General features: G+C 40.5%; 1 protein-coding gene across 2 annotated transcripts in view; it reads left to right on the top strand.

Annotated features, from left to right (window-relative positions):
* frya (furry homolog a (Drosophila)) overlaps window positions 1–20,424 on the top strand; it is a 48,023-nt gene extending 27,599 nt beyond the window's left edge. The window contains exons 28-62 of one of the 2 annotated variants that reach the window (XM_042414354.1): window positions 420–530; window positions 1,048–1,202; window positions 1,638–1,737; window positions 1,830–2,001; window positions 2,392–2,648; window positions 2,737–2,883; window positions 2,985–3,153; window positions 3,383–3,473; window positions 3,565–3,647; window positions 5,084–5,234; window positions 5,571–5,674; window positions 6,054–6,239; window positions 7,156–7,354; window positions 7,806–7,927; window positions 8,041–8,228; window positions 8,878–8,972; window positions 9,067–9,647; window positions 9,957–10,054; window positions 10,138–10,308; window positions 10,425–10,565; window positions 11,103–11,282; window positions 12,101–12,265; window positions 12,528–12,602; window positions 12,714–12,884; window positions 13,042–13,050; window positions 14,236–14,436; window positions 15,103–15,246; window positions 16,061–16,224; window positions 16,323–16,533; window positions 16,897–17,046; window positions 17,143–17,241; window positions 17,344–17,427; window positions 18,489–18,599; window positions 18,692–18,897; window positions 18,991–20,424. In XM_042414354.1, coding sequence (XP_042270288.1) covers window positions 420–530; window positions 1,048–1,202; window positions 1,638–1,737; window positions 1,830–2,001; window positions 2,392–2,648; window positions 2,737–2,883; window positions 2,985–3,153; window positions 3,383–3,473; window positions 3,565–3,647; window positions 5,084–5,234; window positions 5,571–5,674; window positions 6,054–6,239; window positions 7,156–7,354; window positions 7,806–7,927; window positions 8,041–8,228; window positions 8,878–8,972; window positions 9,067–9,647; window positions 9,957–10,054; window positions 10,138–10,308; window positions 10,425–10,565; window positions 11,103–11,282; window positions 12,101–12,265; window positions 12,528–12,602; window positions 12,714–12,884; window positions 13,042–13,050; window positions 14,236–14,436; window positions 15,103–15,246; window positions 16,061–16,224; window positions 16,323–16,533; window positions 16,897–17,046; window positions 17,143–17,241; window positions 17,344–17,427; window positions 18,489–18,599; window positions 18,692–18,897; window positions 18,991–19,249 — 5,550 coding nt within the window. In that variant the 3' untranslated portion in view covers window positions 19,250–20,424. The remainder of the gene's footprint in view (window positions 1–419; window positions 531–1,047; window positions 1,203–1,637; window positions 1,738–1,829; window positions 2,002–2,391; window positions 2,649–2,736; window positions 2,884–2,984; window positions 3,154–3,382; window positions 3,474–3,564; window positions 3,648–5,083; window positions 5,235–5,570; window positions 5,675–6,053; window positions 6,240–7,155; window positions 7,355–7,805; window positions 7,928–8,040; window positions 8,229–8,877; window positions 8,973–9,066; window positions 9,648–9,956; window positions 10,055–10,137; window positions 10,309–10,424; window positions 10,566–11,102; window positions 11,283–12,100; window positions 12,266–12,527; window positions 12,603–12,713; window positions 12,885–13,041; window positions 13,051–14,235; window positions 14,437–15,102; window positions 15,247–16,060; window positions 16,225–16,322; window positions 16,534–16,896; window positions 17,047–17,142; window positions 17,242–17,343; window positions 17,428–18,488; window positions 18,600–18,691; window positions 18,898–18,990) is intronic. The other variant, XM_042414355.1, reaches the window with a different exon arrangement.
* The last annotated feature ends 261 nt before the right edge of the window (window positions 20,425–20,685 follow it).

The following is a 20,685-nucleotide window of genomic DNA, read 5'->3' on the forward strand; positions in this document are numbered from 1 at the left end:
CAGAAAATTCTGGTATCACCCACATACAAATTTTACCTCACTCATCACACCGCTATCTTAGACTTAGTTGGTTGGTAAACACAGGTGCTGCGGTTTAATGTCACGTTATATGACTTCTGAAAATTCAACATGTACTACCAGCTACCAAACTGAGCTGTATAAAGCATTGCCTATTGCAGCACTGAGGACCACCGCTGCTAAGTCAAATATTCAAGATCACTATGATTTAAAATGTTGACAACATTCACCCCTGCTTGTCCAAAGTTGTGTTGAATAACCACATAAAGATTAAATATGATGCTTTTTTGCCACGATTTGACTATTTTTCCTGCGGATGGAGAAATGGGAGTGTAAGATGAATACATTTGTCTTGAGTGTTAAAACATGTCAGCATATTTGTCTGTCGTTTGTGCTTCCAGGCCATGTCTGCTGTGCTGTGCTGCGGGCCTGTGTTTGATAACGTTGGCCTCTCTCCAGACGGGTACCTCTATAAGTGGCTGGATAATATACTAGCCTGCCAGGATCAGCGGGTATGTGGCCAATACTTTACCACCGTGGTGCATTTAAACAAAGGGCTGACCCAGAAAGCTGCCCCGATAGCTTGCTGAAGCTTGCTGTGTAAAAGCCCGACACTAGTCGTTGCCAACTGCTCACCATTATCTCGCAGGAGTGCTGGCAAGTAGTGAAGGAAGGTTTCGTCTTAAAATAAATTTGTCTGATATTGTTTTCATTTCAGTTTACTGTGATACAAGATAAAGCACCTGCATGTTTATTCTACAAATTCCTTCTCTGCAAAATTGACTGAGCTTTTCTGTTGGCTTAAGGAGTAGCATTTAGTGTAAAAGTAGCCAAGAAAATGTAATTTATCATCTTTTTGGTATGACAGAAGTAGAGCTACTTGAATCATTTTACATTAAATCCTTGAATCTTTCAAAAACAGACACAGTCCTGTAAAAAAAACTAATATAAAATCAGGAATACATACAGGGGATCCTTGAAAAAGAAGTGAAATTTAGGAGTGTGTGTTGATATCCACTCCTGGCTCAGGTCCACCAGCTTGGCTGTGAAGTAGTCATCCTGCTCCTGGAGCTCAATGCCGACCAGGTCAACCTTTTCAACTGGGCTGTGGATCGCTGCTACACAGGCTCCTACCAGCTTGCCTCAGGCTGCTTCAAAGCCATTGCTACCGTCTGTGGCAGCAGGTACAAAATCTCACAATCTCTCTGTCATCTGTTTCACTAGTTGAGATCAGCTTATTCTGCACATAGTTTTTTTTATCAGGGCAGTTTTGTTCTTATCTTTATTTCTTTTTGTTGAGTTTGTATGATGTCATCTTTTGTTTACTGGCATGCAACTTCTTTTGAGATCCAATTAATTAAGGTTTTGCCTAATTAATTTAGATACTTTATCCTCTAGATCATCCAGATTTCTTGTACAAAGGGAGGAAACCACTGGCAAATTAGCTTAAGCTTCAAAGCGTCACCTCAGCTAATCCTCTTAAAGGGCTCACTATTCGTCTGAGATCGGCCTTCCTCTCTTGCTTTATCTCACAAACATTAACCCAAGCACAGACCTTTAAATACTGAAACATTACCTCATTGTAATGTTTTTTTTCTCTTTATCTTTCTTATTTGCAGAAACTACCCAAGTGATATAGTGACACTACTGAATCTGGTGCTCTTCAAGGCATCAGACTCCAACAGAGAAATCTATGAGATTTCAATGCAGCTAATGCAGGTGAGAAATACGAGCATTGTTGTTTGTGGTGCCAATGTGTAATTTTCTGTGGATAAAAGTAGGCTACACACTTCCCATTTTTCTTTCAACAGATTCTTGAAGCTAAGTTGTTTGTATACTCTAAGAGGATTGCAGAGCAAAAGCCAAACAATATCCTTTACGGCACCCACGGTCCACTGCCGCCTCTATACAGTGTCTCCCTGCCTCAGCTCTCCAGCCAGCTGGCCAGGATGTACCCTGAACTCACACTTCCTCTGTTCTCAGGTAGCTCTTCATATAGTATTTGAATGTGTGTGAGTGTGTGTGGCTACAGTAGGGTTGGCTGTGGTATTTCTGCCTGCTGTAATACTCTCACAGGCTTGTCATCTTCTCTTGGTTTCCCACTAAATGCTGCTTGCTCATCTTCCCAAGAAGCCTTCCTCCCACTTCCTGAACACTTGCTGACCCCTATGGACACTCCCACTGACCACAGAAACACTGAAAGCTTAACTACACTAAGTTTAAGTTGAATTCATATGTGGATCAGGATTAAACAGGCAATTATGGTGAAACTGAGTATACATTATGTGTTTGATTTCCATGCAGGATGTAAACACCGCAGTCCCCACTGATGTTATTCTGATGTTGGTATTGCCTTCATTCTGTTTGTTCCAGAGGTTAGCCAGAGGTTCCCCACCACCCATCCCAATGGGAGGCAGATCATGCTGACCTACCTCCTGCCCTGGCTCGGTAACATCGAGCTGGTGGATAGCGGCTTGCTGCTTCCAGTCTTCACACCGTGCACCTCGGATTATGACGCTTCTAGTCGGGCAACCAGCACAGCTTCATCCCACCAACTGAAGGGCACTGGCTGGGGCTCCCTACAAGCCACATCTATGGTTCTCAATAACCTCATGTTCATGACCGCCAAGGTAAAGTCCTGTTGGGGAATCATAATGAACTTGGGTGCAGGTTATCTAAGGTCAATGCAAGCTAACATGACACTATGTATGTACACAGTATGGAGATGACTTACCTGGACCAGAGATGGAAAACGCCTGGAATGCTTTAGTCAGCAATGAGAAGTGGAGCAACAATCTGAGAACCGCACTGCAGTTTCTCATCAGCTTATGTGGTGTCAGCAGTGACACAACCCTTCTGCCATATGTAAGATACATCATTTAGGCCATCTGGAAAATGTTATGCGGCTATTTTTTCTTTTGCTTTCGACAGTTTTATCAATGGTATTCTGTCATATGTTTGTTCAGATAAAGAAGGTGGTGATCTATCTGTGTCGAAACAACACCATGCAAACCATGGAGGAGTTGATATTTGAGTTACAACAAACAGATCCGGTCAACCCTGTGGTGCAGCACTGTGATAGCCCTCCTTTCTATCGCTTCACTGCCACAAGCAAGGCCTCTACAGCAGCCTCAGGTACATCTTTTAACTAAGCTACATCCCATTTTTTTTAAATGAAAATCAACCAACCAGGAAATCCCAACTGCTCCATTGAACCACTTAATGGTCAACCATAGAAAACTCAACAGTACAGATCCCATTGGTGAATGTGAAGCAGTGTTGGTGTTAAAGATCGTGCTCAGTTGACTTTCCTTGAATAAACCGTAAAATTAAAGTGTTTTTTCCTTTTTTCACTCACTTCTAGGCACCACATCGAGCAGCAATACTGTTGTTGCGGGCCAGGAGAGCTTTCCTGACACAGATGATACCAAGACAGCAAAGGACAACGAGGAGAGGTACAGTCAACAATGAGATCTTAAAGCTTGACATTAGATTGATTACAGTATTAGCAAGAACCATCATGATGGTTTTTTTTTCTGTCTTCAGGCTTAGCCACATAATGCGAACACACAACCGCCTGGAATCACGCTACAGCAACAGCTCAGGCGGATCTTACGATGAAGATAAGAGTGAGTATATTTTGGTATCGCACACCCTATTAAAAAATGTAGTTGTCATGGTCTTGTGAGTGTGGAATACACAGACTGGGTTGGAGGATAAGATGGTGACCGGCATGGTGTCATTGATAATGCATGAGCAGTGCAGAGTGTCCTGGGGCTCTTAAAAGGCTTCGGTGAGAACTGGCACCGAAATAAAAGTAATCGAGCAAAGGGCCTCTGCACTGCTGCCAGCGGCCCAAAAACAGCTTTGTTGTGAGTATGAGTAATGACACAATGAAAAGCATCCCTAAATAGCCTTTAAGGGCTTATCCTCAAAATTGAAGTTCTCCTCTGTGCATATATAATTTTTTTGTATTTTTAAAGTATTTGAATGCACCTCCTATTTACATCAGTGACATGTTCTACTTTTCTATGTGGCTACATGCTATCCATGTCTATTTATTAAGCCGTGGCCGTAGGCATTATGTTTTTGGGTTGTCCGTCTGTCTGTCTGTCCCATTCTCGTGAACACGATATCTCAGGAACACCTTGAGGGAATCTCTTCAAATTTGGCATAAACATCCACTTGGACTCAAGGATGAACATCTTAGATTTTGGTGGTCAAAAGTCAAGGTCACTGTGACCTCACTAAACACGTTTTTGGCCATAACTCAAGAATTCATACGCTAATTATGACAAAGTTTCATAGAAATGTCTAAAAGGATAAAATGATGAATTGATGACATTTTATATCCAATAGGTCAAAGGTCAACTTCACTGTGACATCACAATGTTCTGCAAAAACATTTTTCTGGCCATTTTTCAGCGCCATAACTCCGCACTCACATTTGGTCAGATACTGAATTGGTGACACTATTCTTGGGTTCCCACCTTGAGACTGTGGTGATTGTAGAGATCTTCAGTGCTGCCAGGTTGAAGATGTGTGTGAAGTGTCCACGTTTTAGAATTTGTAGCATCTTTGCATTTTGCTTTCCCAAAGTATTTGTATGAGTCTACCCTCTTCACTTCCTCTCCCTGGATGGCAACTAGGACAGGGGCTTTCTGTTCCTCTGGTAGTCCACCACAAGCTCTTTGGTTTTGGTGATATTGAGCTTCAGGTGATTATCATAGCACCATGTGACAAAGTTCTCTATCAGTCCTCTGTATTCCTCTGTAAAAATAGTCTCTAAGTGACGACAGCATGTTTCTCACTGGAAATTATTCACGCAAATCCTGTCAATATAGTGATAACATCCATTTTGCCAAAAATACACTTAATACCTCATTAAATTCCTTCAGTCTTCACCAGAAATATTATATGAGTCTAGGCAGACATGGATGTAAACTGCAACTTGAGTGGCTGACGGAGGCATACAACCGCAAGGCAGTATTTCTAATTTTGTTGTAATTTGTCCTGTATGTGGCGGGCTACATTACAGCAGTACAATTTTCTGTTAATCTTTTAGGTGAACCTCTTCCTCCCTACGCTGATTGGCTGATGGTCGTGGTTGAGACCAACCAGCCTCATCCTCTGCCCATGCCTCTAAATGGAGGATGTTGGGCTCCACTGGTGGACTTTTTGCCAGAGACCATCATTCCCAGAGGACCACTGCACAGGTTAGACTATTACAGTAATACAAAACTGCAAATTGTACTTTTTGACTACTTGAGATTGAGACATTTACTTTGAGGTCTTCCATCAAACTGATTGTGCATCCTATAATCACCTGCCAAAGTTAATTTTTTAAGCACTAATTAATCACTTAAAAATAGCTGTAGATAAAGGCAGCACCATACCAGTTTTCTGTGGTGATGCAGTGCATAACAAGGTCATCCTTTTTGTTTTATGGATTTGTGGTTTAGACCTGTGTTTTACTGCAGTATCCGAAATGTGCAACGTGTGACTCATATAATGTAGAAGCTTTACAGTGTGTGCCGTGTTTTTTGTTACAGGTGTAATATAGCAGTGATCTTCATGACAGAGATGGTAGTGGACCACAGTGTGAGAGAGGATTGGGCCATGCACCTCCCTTTACTGCTACACGCCCTATTTTTGGGTAAGTTCATGCTGTAGTCAGTCATCTAAGTAAAACCTATATATGTAATTTCAATAATATACACATATTTTGTGTAACACAGGGACAATAGATGAATGCAGATGATGAAAATACAAATTTGTCAAGTATTATGAGTCCAAAAAGATGCATCACTGTTGTATTTGTAAGTGCAAAGATTTGAGTAATTTGGTTAAAGTTGCTCTTCTTGAAGATTTTTTTCATCCAGTTCCAAACGGCTCATTTCGCATCGTTACATTTTTTGGGTGGTCTCTGAGCCCAAGGCTGTGAAACTGGAAAGGGCACATCAACAAATGACACCTCATCATCAAAGAACAAGTTGCTGAAACAGACTGTGTGTTTTCTGTGTTTCTGTCTTTAGGCATGGATCACTACCGTCCTGAGGTGTTTGAGCACAGCAAACGTCTCCTCCTCCACCTGCTCATCACATTATCCTGTAACAACAACTTCCAGGCCATCGCCTCAGTCCTTCTGCAGACACGAGAAATAAATGGCACCAAGACCCTCACATGCAAACCAAGCCTTCAGCCAGAGTATTCACCTACAGGTAAATTCATAGGCCTTTATTAATACTCATTTGTGTGCATACATTCAACTTGAAAAAATATTATATATACAGTGTATATGACATAAAACTTAACAGAAAGGTTAAGGTAGACCAGGGTCTAGTTGTCAGAGCAGCTTGGCATTTGACACATTGCTCTTCTCTCTGGCTAATATGAGCTTGAACATCAGGAGGGAATGGCTTACATTCCCGTCAGAGGATAGATAAGTTTCTTATCTGGGGAGAAAATATTTGGACACTGTGCCAAAAGCAATATTGAGCACAGAGGACATCAAAGGTCTTGATTAAAGCATTCCATGCTGCTATTTTTATCCTCTTGCCCCAATTGGGGCCATCTGCTACGGCTTGGATAGGCTGGTTTGTTTCCCCTCCTCCCCCTGCTGAAAATTTGTTTTGCAAATGTCTAGACATTTTGAAATGCCCAGAATATTCTTTGTGCATTTGACCAATTAAATGCAAGTTGTATACTAAAAATAGGGATTTCTATTTTGTGAATAATACATCATGATAACATTGCCATTAAGATCCAAAGATAACATCCCATTTTCCTCTTAGTCATTGTAACTTCACTCCCATTTCTGTTATATCTCTATGTAAATGTATAATATCTTGCAGAAATAGTCTGTTTGTAAATTAACAACAGGGAGATTCAATTTGTAGCAGATTATTAGTTTAACATGACAGTTCCACCACATTAAATAAATCAGTAGACAAGGCTAATTAGATTCAAATTCCAAACATCTTAAAACACAGGTCATGCTGCTCACTACATGATCTCTACTTACATAACTCCTGCCATCTCCACCTGAACGTTGCAGTTAGGGAAATTAAATCAGACATCCAAATGAACCACTGTAACCTGTTTCTGATCACACACCTGTTCCTCTGTTGTGCTCAGGAGGTTTTGACTTCCTGCGGGAGTGCCAGGCGTCTCCTGTGCCAGACTCTGGTCTGAGTTCCTCTTCTACATCATCCAGTCTGAGCCTGGGGGGCAGCAGCAACAACCTCCCTGAGATCTCACAGGAGATGGAGGAGCTTGTGGCCTCCAATAAAATGGATGAGAAGACTAACAAGCTCATAGAGTTTTTAACCACAAGGTACTGATGTTAATATGTTGTTACCCTGGTAGTGAGAATAATTACTGGCAAGTGCAGCACTGTAGTTAAGCTATGAGAATGAAGTTTTAGATAAATAAACACATTATCCACCAAAAACATTTTACTTATACAGTCAGAAATATCATTATGACTCACTGATATACTTTCTCATACTTCTTGATGTAGATTACCACCTAGTGGTGCTGTATGCATAGTGCATCATTAATTTTACACATTGTAAATTCGAAGTATAACTGTCATCTTGCAAACTGTTGTTAATTGTTTAGATTTTATTTAAAATTATTTTTGCCTGTCTAGATACAGATATTTAATAGGCTAAACTGAAGCAGGGTAACTCCAGAATGTGGGCTTGGTTTCCCGTTTCTAACATGACAGACATGAAGAAAATTTACTATGTGTTGTTAGTGACTAAAATACTATTGTTTTATAGAGCGTATGGACCACTCTGGTGCCATGAAGACATTTCACCAAAGAATCAAATTTCAAAAAGCACTGGGCAGCTGACAAACTTCCTGCGACATGTGGTATCTGTGTTCAAAGAATCCAAGTCAGGTAAACCAATATATACCCACCCTTCATTATTAGAAATTTTCACTACAAAACACTACCTTTGCTTAGCAATAGTTTAGTTTTCATTTACACACTCCCCTCTCTGTCCGTGTTAGATTTCCACCTGGAGCAGCAGCTCAGTGACGTGGCGCTGCAGACGGCCTTGTGTAGTTCATCGCGTCACTACGCTGGCCGCTCCTTCCAGGTGTTTCGAGGCCTCCGCCAGCCCATCTCTGCCCACGGTGTGTCCGACCTGCTGTCAAGGCTGGTGGAAGTAGTTGGAGAACATGGAGAAGAAGTGCAGGTTAGTGCTGTGTGTGTGTATATATTCATGATGTGTGTAAGCATGTGGATGTGAGTATGAGAGCACCATGCATTACTAAACTCTGGTGCTTATGGATAATCCAGGTAGAAGTTTCTTCTTTTTCTTCTTTATTGCTGTCACTGCCCATCAGCTCAATTATTTATAATAGGACTCAGATCAGTAAACGGAAACTGTTGCCAACACTGAGGAACTGTCTGAACTGAAAACCCGCAGCCTCAGTCTCAGTATGTATTGGTTTATATTTTATCTTCTGGGGTTTTTTTAAGCAAATAGCACATGGATGCAGTGCTGTTAAGTAAATGGCTTGGATACTCCAGATGTTTGACCCTCTTACCAGCTCATGAACACTGCATTATATCCAATAATCATCTAATGGCAGAAATCCTACATCATCATCTAATCTGTCCATCAAATGCTATCCAAACCCATCTGTTACTTTTTAAAAGTAACAGACAAATAAACAATACACAACCTCTCTCTAAATTCATCTGATTTTTTAGTTTTAACAACAAATTGAGCCTGAGAAGCCCTACATTTTTTGCCAGTTATTAAATACTGTTATCATTAAATTCAGGATAAAATAAATTACTCCACAGAACTGCAGCTGTCTCTTGTTTCTTTCTTGCAGGGCTACGTAATGGAAGTATTACTTACACTGGAATCTGTGGTGGATAACTTGGCTGAATGTCTCAAGAACAATGACCTCATGGCTATCTTGACAAGGTTTGTATCATCTCTACATATTATTTTGTTTAAGGATTTTTTTTTTGTTGTTAAAACATCTAGTAACTTTAACAATTTGCTTGTTTAATCCCAGAGCATCATCTCCAGATTTCCTCACCAGTTTCAAGCTGATGTCCAACAGGAAAAGCACAGGACAGCTCAACCTCAGAAGGGAAGAGAGGAGCCGACATCAGAGAAGCTCCTCTGTCCCCAAGAAGTTTGGGGAGGCGGACAGGTGGTCCGATCCACCTCGCAGTGCCACACTGGACCGTATCCAAGCCTGTGAGCAGCAGGCTTTGTTAGCCAAAACCCGCAGCACATCCTCATCTAAAGACAACATCACCGACCCAACCAACATCAACCATCCCAGCAACCTGCTAGCCACCATCTTCTGGGTGGCGGTGTCACTGATGGAGTCAGACTTTGAGTTTGAGTATCAGATGTCTTTGAGACTGTTGAATAAGCTGCTGAGCCACTTGTCGCTGGACAAACAGGAGAACAGGGAGAAGCTGGAGAAACTGCAGAGCCAGCTGAAATGGAGCAGCTTCACTGGGCTCCAGCAGCTGCTGCTGAAAGGCTTCACCTCCATGTCCACAACTGACCTCACACTTCAGCTCTTCTGGCAACTCACACCTGTGTCACGAGTGCCTGTGGTGGACACTTCACAAGCTAAAGGTACAATGTAGGGCTTCATAGGTAGACAGGTCTAAAACTGATAATAATGAATGCTGATATTTTTTAGATTTTATATTGCTGTTAACTAATACACTATATTGTGCCAATATTGTTACATTTTACAATTTTCATGGCAAAGCACCTAAAAATTCAGAACCACCATCAGCCTGGCTCATAAAATAGCTCTTATCCTGGATCCACATAACACAACGTACATGGCAGTGAGCATTCTACAAAGTGATTTTTCAAAGGGAATATTTTCATGTGAAACATAAAATATTGAATTAATATGTCTGTTTCGTCCATCAGGATTTCCTTTGAATGTTCTCTGCCTGCTCCCACATCTCGTGCAGAACTTTGATGGCCCCACGCACTTCTGTCAAGATGTTGCTGAGAGGATAGCCCAGGTTTGGCTCTATTAACATATGTCTGTACTCATTTTTTTGGCAGATAACGTTATGTGTTTAGCTGATATACTTCTTGTGTGTAGGTTTGCCTTGAGGAGAAGAACGCCAAGCTCTCCAACCTCGCTCATGTAATGACTCTGTATAAAACACACTCCTACACACGAGACTGCTTCTCCTGGGTAAATGTAGTGTGTCGATATCTTCACGAAGCCTTCTCGGATATCACTCTCAGCCTGGTCACTTACATGGCAGAGGTTTGTGCAGCCATGCTATCAGCTGGTCATATATTTGCTTTGCACAGTCATGTTGTTGTCCAGTAATATCTTAGTTTCTCAAGTGTTGCTAAATAAATGTAATTATTTTGTAACAGCTGTTGGAGAAGGGTCTCCCCACTATGCAGCAGACCCTTTTACAAATCATCTACAGCCTCCTGAGTCACATGGACCTGAGTGGAATTCAAGCCAAACCCTTCAACATGGAGGTGCTCAAGACAATTGAGAAATTTGTCCAGGTGAGTTAAAATGGGAGTGTTCTACTTTACATAATTAATTTGATCATGCAGTGACTGTTTTCCCTGTCCCAATATTGATTCATAGTTAATGGCAGTCAATGTTTGTAAGATATGTCTATGATCTGAGATATATATGCCTGGAAAGTAAAAACATTTGCATCACCCAGATCTGATGTGATCAGTGGAAATTTTTAGGCATTAGGGTCTGAGTAAGAGTCTTGTATTGCCTGTTCCTTTTGAAAATGTTCACAGGGGAAAAAAAGCTGTCTTGTGTTCAGCGCAGTAAATTTGTAGACACACCCAAACTATAAACAGTCTGCTGCAAGCAGGGCCTCTGCTTATTCTCCTACTGAATCCATTTTCCTTTCGCTTCCCCACTGTAGGGCATCTGCCAGAACACCTCTGTCTCTAAAAATAGAACTACATTAAAACACACAAAAGGACTTTTGTGGTCGTCTCTTTCTAAACATGTGGTTGTGTTGGTTTTTGTCTGCGTGTATGGGTGAATTGCTGTGTGTATGTCTGCACTGTGTATAGACTGTCCATTGGAGGGAAGCACTAAATATTCTGAAGCTGGTGGTTTCTCGATCGGCCAGTTTGGTGCAGCCTTCATCCCCACAAAGTGACCTCTTCTATGAGGACATCAGTCGTGTTTGGGACCGGTCCTCCAAGGCCTTGCCTGGGAAAACACTGGATTTCCACTTTGACATATCTGAGGTTAGAGACTATTTCTTTGACTTTCTTTTTACTATGACATTACTTGTGCAAAAGTAACTTTTTTTCAAGAATCTTGTGTAAAAGTTCTTTGTTTTAACATGTGGAAAGCTTAATGCTAGTATGTTTGCCCCTGTATTTTTTCCTGTATTTTCTAGGGTGTGGTGCTTGTTGAGGTTATGTGGAATCTTTTTGAGCTTTTTGGAAAGGAAACATTTCTTCCCTTTCCTTAATGTTGATATTTCTTTTTGACCCAACCCCTTGAGATTAGCTTGAGAGCTGGAAAGGTAAACACAATTAGCCAAGCAGTGCAGTGCATGAAAGTGATGTCAAAGATACAGAGGGGTGTGCGTGTGGGAACTGAACAGGGAGCTATTTGTGTAGTTCATGAATGGCAGGAAATGATGTCAGCTCTTTGCTGCCGTCTTTTGTAAGTGAATCAGTGAGCTCTAGTGAATAGCCAACAGTGTGTGTATTTAACATTGAGACACACTGGACAAACCACTGATATTTCTTAAAATACCAAGATATTTTTAGACTGAGGGAAGAAGCAGAAGAAATGTAGGTCTTGTTTTCCTCAAATCCTTCACACTTTCAGAATGTGAAATGGAACAGAAACTGTGAACTTTGATAACAAATCAATGCCAAGTTACCAGATACCATCATCCTGGAACTGTCAAAGTACAGAAGGAGAAGGAACTGCCATGAAGCCTGTGTTATGGATCGGCTAAGGAGAAAGGGACTTCTCTTCTTCAAACTTTCCCTGACTCATCAAGGTTTTCTGTCTGCACATATCAATTTGTTTGTGTCCATGCTGTTAGACACCAGTGATTGGTCGGCGTTATGATGACCTGCAGGGCTCTCCAGGCCAAGATGGGAAAAGCAGAACCACAACAGTGACCCGCAGCACCTCCTCTACCTCCTCCGGATCCACCTCTAACAACGTCCTGGTGCCAGTCAGCTGGAAGAGGCCTCAGTCCTCACAGGTAAACACTTCTTAAATTTCCTTGCGAGGGGTGAAAATATGAAACAGTTACGATTTGATCAATATGAGGACATCTAGTCTGTGTATTAAATCACTTCTTCGTGTCTTGTGTCTCGTAATGACGAGCAATTGAGTTTGCTTTTGACACATTCAAACTACGATGTGGTTCAAGTGAGATTGCATTTTTTCATGATTGCAATAATTCAATATATGACATCCAAATTGAATTAAAAATATTTCCATTTTCTCTTTCCCTCTTGCAGAAAAGAACACGAGAGAAACTGGTGAATGTGTTATCTTTGTGTGGACAAGAAGTGGGGCTAACAAAGAATCCTTCGGTAAGATACACTACATTTTAGCAGTGCATTGAATTTCAACCCTTCAGTATCATGCATTCAAGAACAGCCAGTAAGCCCTTTTAATTATTGTCGGTTTTTTTCTCTGTGTAGGTGATTTTCTCCAGTTGTGGAGAGCTGGACCTCATGGAGCATCAGCCTAGCCTGGTGTCCTCCGACGATGGGACCCGGGACCCCGACAACATGGATGACACCACCTCAGAGCAGCAGTTCAGAGTCTTCAGGGACTTTGACTTCCTGGATGTAGAGCTTGAAGATGGAGAGGTGAGTTCACGGTTTTAAAATACTGGTAAAGCAAGACAGACAGACATTAGCACGCAGATGTATATTTCAGCAAAGAGCAATCTTAAAACTGTTTTGGTTCTACCTGCTCTGTGTAATGGGGTTTCTTTTTTCTGTTTTTTCTGTGTGCGCTATCTAGGAGCTACAGGTAAGTTTAGTCATGCTACAATTCTTCTTGCTGTGTTCTTTAAATGAGTGTTTGCTTGTATACTGTAGATTATTTTGTAAACTTCTACCCCGATGGCAAGGGGTAGCACATGAATGCGTATGCAATGTAATATACAGTAAAGATTCTGCAGTGTTCATGTAGAGTTAGAGAGATATTCACTCAGTTTGATGCATTAGGAACACAGTATGTATAACGTATTTTTGACATCACGTTGGACTAATTGTTTCCAGTGAAAGGCATGTATACATGAAACATCCCTTCTAGGATTAGGATTAGGCTTTATTCTGATGATATACACATTGTTGTTCACATTGTTAAAGCAGTAATATTGTTGTTTATTTAACTGGTTAAATTTAGCATCCCTTATAATGAATAAGGGTATCACTTTTAGTACTCAGTGTATCTAAAGATAGAAAATTTTGTACCCTGGAACATAGTGTCCTCTTTTTTTCCTTGTGCTGCAAAAAAATCACACTGACAGAAAACTAAAACAACTGCCGTGGTCAACAAAAGTGCACCACAGACAGTTTGATAGTTTCATGTGTGAGGAAAAATTTCTGACCACATTTAACTGTTTTTTTGATTGAAGTATGGTTTACTTTTAAAGGAAGCAAAAATATTTTAATGCTTTACCTAAGCAGGCAAATGTCAAAGCTTTTGCTTTCCATCAGTGGTAGGTATCAAGCTAATCACCACAGGAAATCTCCCTTGTTTGATCTGTTGATGTGGAGCTTCGGGGGAATGTGGAAGTTGGCCGACATCTCCAGAGTCATGTCCAGATGAAAAGTCACTCTGCATCTTAAACAGTTAGACTAAAGGGATGAAAACCTGTAAATATTTAAAGTCTGACTATATCAGGGTATTCTCAAACCTAAACTTTTCTGCCAGCTTCACCAGCATCTTGGCCACTTTGATCAAGTATTTGAAGAAACTTTCCATGTGAGGATACACTGAAGTGTTCATGACACTACGTCAAGCTCCAGTATTCCTTCCATTTGTTGCTATGAGAAAAAACTCACCCAGAGACTTCCCCTCTTTGAACGTGCACTGCATGGTTGTGTGAATGTGTGTATACAGTATATGTGTGTGCATGTGTTTGTGTTTGAGAGGAGGTCATGCTGTGCTTCTTGGTGCTTGATAACTAAAGGCTGGTCTCTATTACAGGGAGAGACCATGGATAACTTTAACTGGGGTGTGCGTAGACGCTCCATGGACAGTCTGGACCGGAGTGACCTGCAGGCCCTGGAGGAGAGCCAGCTGTCCATCAGCATGCCCAGCCTCAGCAAGATCACCCATGAAGACTCAGACGAGTCGTCTGAGGAGGATTCACTCACTGCCAGCCAGATACTCTCCCACTCACAGCTTGTAAGTTCATCTTTGTTTATATGCTGGTAAATTTAAGTTATAACGCAAGGAAAACCTAGTGAAACCTTCCAGTCTTTTCCTTTATACTAAATCTGTGCTGTTAGAAATGAAGAACTTAGCTGTTGTAGAGAGCAGAAAATTAGCCTTATTTTAGTCCTAACAAGAAATGTTACAAACTCTTTCCACCTTGGACACTCAATAAGCTTTCCTCTTGTGCCACCCTGAGGTTGCTTTAATTGTTGCACAATGCACACAAAATATCTCATATTGTACTGTAATCAAAGATTCTGTGTTCAAGGGCCATTAGCGAGACTTTAAACTTTGGCATCATCTATTGCATCATCCTTCTGGTATTCCATGACTAAAGATCATCATACAGTAGAAGCAGAGTTTTGTGGAAACTGTAGTAGCAGATGCCAAGCCGATGTGTCCACGCAGCTGTCACACCACTCCTCTCTTGTTCCTGATTTGTCTACCACTCTACCACTGTCAGTGCTTACAGGCAGCTCAGGAATGTTGGAGATTTCACAGTGTTACAGTCAGTTTCAATCCAGTGTCTTCGGTCGTTGTTTCTTTCGATTTTCCAAAAAAAGCTTTAATCTTTGTTGAAAAATGGCACATGTACTATTTAGAGAAGATCACACGTTTGACTTTGTCTCTTTGCAGATTGTCAGCCTCTCTCCAACAGCAGAGATCAATAGTATGGACTCTCCCTCCGCCTTTTGTAATACAACTTCAGCTGATTCAACTCCGCTGAACACCAAAAATCCTAGCTTCGAGGCCCAACTGCCAGAGGACTCGAAGCAGCGGGTGAATAAGGGCTTCAGAGTGTCTGAGATACTGGGAACTACTAATTCCTATCGCAATTCTATACTTGAGTTTTTTACTAATTTTGCCAAATAGGAGCTATTCTCTTGCAACCTCTTTTGTGAAATGTGTTGGATGTTTTATGTGCTTTGGGTTCAGTCTATGTTAAATATTATTTTGTGGCGCTGTGACTTTTCTACATTTCCTCTCTTCAAAATAGAGCATGAGTCAGTCATTTCTAGACACTTCAGTAATTGCATGCTAAAAATGAATGAACTAAAAACTGCAAGCAGGCAAATCATAACGCTTTGGAGTAGTTTGTGCCTTACTTAATTGTGGCAGAGATTGTCCTGGGATTTTAGGGGGTCATAGTCAGCAATAGTAAAAAGGTCTTTTTTCTTTCTGTGTCTGTCCGTTTAAGGCAATGTGTATACCTATTTCTTCTGTGTGGGTGGCTCTAAGCAACAACTAAAAACTCTTGGCATGTGGGAAGTCAAGAAAGGTTTACACATTGCCTGTCCCAAAAGTGTGCAGGGCCACAATGCTGGCCAATTTAAATTATTTTATGATCTATTTAATTGGCACAATTTACGCACACTAAATTTACCAAATAAAAGAAAACAGCACAAGGAGTGTCCATAGGGTCCCAAGGCAAGGTTAGTGTATCCAAATTATCTGTTTAATAATTAATTATAACAGAGGGAACTAATTTCAGTTAATAATAACCTTTACTGCATGCTGCATCACTATTTGTTCATGACTTTAGTTATTTTTGCCAAATGTTGAGAAGGCATGTGTCTCGCTTGCTTTCTCTCAGAATGAGTCTTCACAAGAAGATGAAGATACAAATGTCCATGAAGACGACGTGTCTCTCTGCATCAATGAACTTCCCTCTGAATTTCACTGTGGTGACAGTTTGACCCTGGACATGGTTCAAGGTGATTACAAAGGAGAACTGGACCTTGACAGCTGCTTACCCAGGTACATGCTCACAACTTTTCTCACAACCAGGTAGCTGAAAAAGATAACATGACTCAATAAGTAAATTAAGTTGCATTAATTTAATTTTGTCCGCTCAGTCTTGCCGAGGAGGAGAGGGACGACACGCTCGACGTGTCCCGTGCTTCCCCGCCACCATCACCCTTCTTCTCCGCCATCCTCGCAGCTTTCCAGCCGACAGTTTGCGATGATGCAGAAGAGGCTTGGCGAACTCACATCAACCAGCTTGTGTCTGACTCAGATGGAGCCTGTGTAGTCTACACTTTCCATGTGTTTTCTTCATTATTTCAGGTATTATAGCATTACCTTGTAGCCACGCTACACATAAATTCTATTAACAGTGTGCCTTTTCAAACCCAATAATTAAACTGAAAGGGTAACAGGATTAGCTATTTAAGTGATTAACCTTTGGAAAAAGAGGCTTCCTTTCAGAAGAGGTCTGATTAATTACAAAGAAGTCACTCTGTAGCCGCTTTCAGCTTGAAAATCTTCCGAGATTCATCAACTAGATGTGGTCTACTACTACTACCACTGACCAAATGTGACAGGGGAGAATTTCAGGAAAAAATTGAAGTAATGACTGAATTTAAGTACTTTAAATGATGTAGGAGTGACTCACACAGTATCACAGCCAGCCTGTTTCTTGCTTTGCAGAGTATCCAGACCAAATTTTGTTCCCTGACTTGTGATGCTGTGAGTTACCTCGGTGATGGCCTTAGAGGATTAGGTTCAAAGTTTTTGAGGTCTTCTCAAATGCTGACATCATGCTCAGAGTGTCCAACACTATTTATTGACGCAGACACAGTGAGTTACCCAACATTTTTCAGTTTGTAATACTTTTTTAACTGTATGACATATTAGTGGCAGTTGAACAAATTGAACAAAACTTTCTTTTCACAGATTATGTCTTGTGGACTCCTGGAAAAAATGAAATTCAGTGTGTTGGAACTTCAAGAGTATCTTGATACTTACAACAACAGAAAAGATGCAGTTCTCACCGTAAGGAGATCAAACATTGTGCCTTAAAGTCTGAATGGCACCTGTTTTTTTGTTTGTTGTTAGTGAGTTGTAGTGATTATGTCTCTTCTCTTTTACCCACAGTGGTTGAGCAACTGTAAGGCCACCTTTCCCAGGAGTCCTGGGGGCACCGTGATAACATGTCAACCAGCAGAGCATGAGGAAAAGGTAAAATGTTAATTTGTTTGGAATTTGAGCATTAACACTGACATGCTGTCACTCAAAGGATAATGTAGAATGCTGGATGGTATTTTGTAGGGCTTAGCTAATGCATTCAGACAGTGTGTGCAGAAACACAAAAAGGCTGTATTTTTGTCACATTTTTGTTACAAAAATGACTGAAAGTACTAAAGATTCAATTTAAACTGATCTTTCATACTGTATCTTTTGCATTGCGATTACTCTGTGATACTGTAGCTCTGTGAGTGTTACCTCTAATTTCCTAACACTATGTCAAGTTTCTGACAACCTTGAGTTGCCGCACGTCACTTTGATTATCTCATTCAATTGTCCATTGTGATCATTTTTGGCTCTGCTGGGCATGGGAGCAAATTCTCTTAAGTTGCATTTAATCTATCAGTAAACAATTACACTCACTTGATATTGAAAGGACAGGAAAAAGGAAACGTTTGTTGTTACAACCTGGCAATTAAGAGCAAGTAGGATGTGATAATATAGGTTGTCAAGAGACTCCCATTAAAGTGAGTGCATTTGTGCTAATAAACAGGCAAAAATGTTAATTTGCTTGCTTTTTTTCACTCAGCATTTTGATTAAAACATGGTGAATACTATCCCTTCTTTAAGTTCTAATTTACACACTTGCATCAACCCTCACTCTTCTTCCTCTGTGCATGTCAATAAAATGGCCTCTGTTAATACCTCTCACCTATTTTAAAATGAAAAATAAGGAATTGCATGCCCTTCCTTTGATTCTCTGTTTTCCTTACTTCTTTTCTGTCCTGTAACATGCTTGCTTTGTAGCAAATGGAATCTCTGGCTGTAAGTTGGATGAGGCTTGTTTCTCTTTGTTGTTTTGAATTGTCTTTAAATAGCTGCTGCAGGTTTTACATCTATTTAGAAGTTGTTGCACAGTAGTTGTATGTGAGCTTATTATCCACCTAAAAGCAGAACACTAAAAACATGTAATAAAGTATAGTAAAACCTAGCAAGAGAAAACTAGCAATGAAAAGAAATGTGCTAATTTTAACCATTTTTTTCTCTCTTTTCAGCAACTGGAGCTCTGTCAAAGACTCTACAAACTCCACTTTCAGCTATTGCTGCTTTTTCAGTCCTACTGTAAACTGATTGAACAGGTCCATGCAATAAGCTCTATTCCCGAGGTGAGTACACCATGCTTTTGTCTTTGTTCCATCATACCCACTGTCTAATCCATGTCCCTGTTTAATAATATTAATCCCTCTCAACCTTTTAGCTGACAAATATGTCCAGAGAGCTCAATGAGTTGAAGACCAACCTGAGAGTAGCAGCAGCCTCAGTGACAAATGATGAGATTTCTGCCCCTGAGAGCTTCTGCTCTGAGCCCACCTTCAGCTCCTCTGAGGCCGCTGTGCAAGCCATTCTCGAGGGTTTGAAGAACAACGAGTTTGCGACAGCTGTCCGCCATATTCGTGAGTGCAGGTGAGAAAAGCGAAAGGCTTGTTTCATTGTTTATTTGGATTGTATGCTGTCAACTGTTGCCCTCAGTCAAACAATACCTGATTTTAATTGCAGAACAATGTGGCCTAATGACATCTTTGGAAGCCAATCTGAAGATGAGGTCCAGACCTTGCTGAACATCTACTTCAGACATCAAACCTTGGGTCAGACAGGAACTTTTGCTCTGGTGGGCTCAAAGCAGGACCTGACAGAAATCTCTGTCAAGTTAATGGAACTTAACGGAGAGATTCGGGACATGATCCGGCGAGCCCAGGGCTACCGAGCCATCACAGCTTTCCTCCCAGACTCCAGGCTTTCAGGCTCAACTCTTTGATGGAAGACTGGCAGTGTGTGACACCTGTCCCTGCTCAATACCTTGTCCTAAGCCTAGCCTCTGGTCCTGTCTGGGGTTGCTGCTATCATCTCAGTGGTTTACAAGCTCTCACCCGGGAATAACAAAGCCTCCCTTTCTCGTCTTGCTCAGAGTACATCAGAATGTCATAAAATATGATCTTCAGACGTGCAGCAATACTGTTGTTTTTTAGAGAGATCAGAGAAGTTGCTATTGCAAAGAAACGTAGGCTTTTATTGCACTAATAATAGATGTCACAAAGCGACCACTTGCTACTGAGGTCAACAACTTTCACATTTAACAAATGACATACCAAAGCTAAATGATTCAGTTATGTTGTTTTAATTGTCAAGGGAAAATGTGCAATCCTTCACGGAAGTGGAAGACTTTTACTGTATCCTCCTGAAAGAATGTATTTGAATATCATAGCATTGGAAAACAAACATTGTTAGTACAGAAAAAGGGAGGCTTCATTATTTGGTTAAAGTAGTGGGTCCTTTTGTGTGTGTGTGTGTCTGTGTTTGTGTGCGCGTGTGTGTGTGTGTGTGTGTTGTATGTGAGTTCGAGTGTGTGATTTAAACCTGACGACCATCATACTGTAGATGGAATTATGGATACTGATTTATATAAATTGTTCACATTTAACTACTTTGACATGCTGCAAATCTACTGTAATGTCTCCCAAACCTACATTCATTGTTGCTGTGTGGGTTATCTGTTACTTAAAACATCTTACTGTATCTTTTGACTGTGCAGCTTTTAGCAAATAGACAAATTATTTATATTATTTTCAAGAGAAAAACATGCTTTTATCAGACTAAACAAATATTTTGTTTCATCTGTTAAATCTGCCAAGCTTGCAAATTCTATGTATTATAAACTGTAGTAATAATGTTTATGAACAAACAAATATTTTAAATGAATAATTGTACATAGTCCAATGGGGGCTTTACTCAGACTCATAAGATTGTATTTTTATGAACTTACGATTTGAGTTGCATCTAGAGAGAAAGAGATAGCTACATATTTGTAAAGCTTCCCAGAAGAACTGTTGGTGTAGCCTCTCGCCTTGTAAATACTACTGCCTTTGCAATGTACTGTACTTTGGTGTTCTGTACACTTATGTAACAATACAAATAAAACTTACATTTGTTAAATATGGCTTCATTGTATGATTTGTGCAAATTATTATTATGTAATTTTCTTTTGGAGGAGGAATCTTCAGGTAGTATGAGGTATACTGTAGCTTCATAAAGTTGCATTTTAATTGAGGTTTGTCTGATGTAATTTAATCTACCAATATACCAACACATGTTGGCATGGAGAAAAATTAAGTTGCAGATACACTTGCTAGAAATGCATTAAACAAAAATGATGATATTTTAGAAATATGTTTTGGGAGATCAGAAGCAAAATCA

The sequence above is a fragment of the Thunnus maccoyii genome, chromosome 6, assembly GCF_910596095.1.
Source record: "Thunnus maccoyii chromosome 6, fThuMac1.1, whole genome shotgun sequence".
Lineage (NCBI taxonomy): Eukaryota > Metazoa > Chordata > Actinopteri > Scombriformes > Scombridae > Thunnus > Thunnus maccoyii.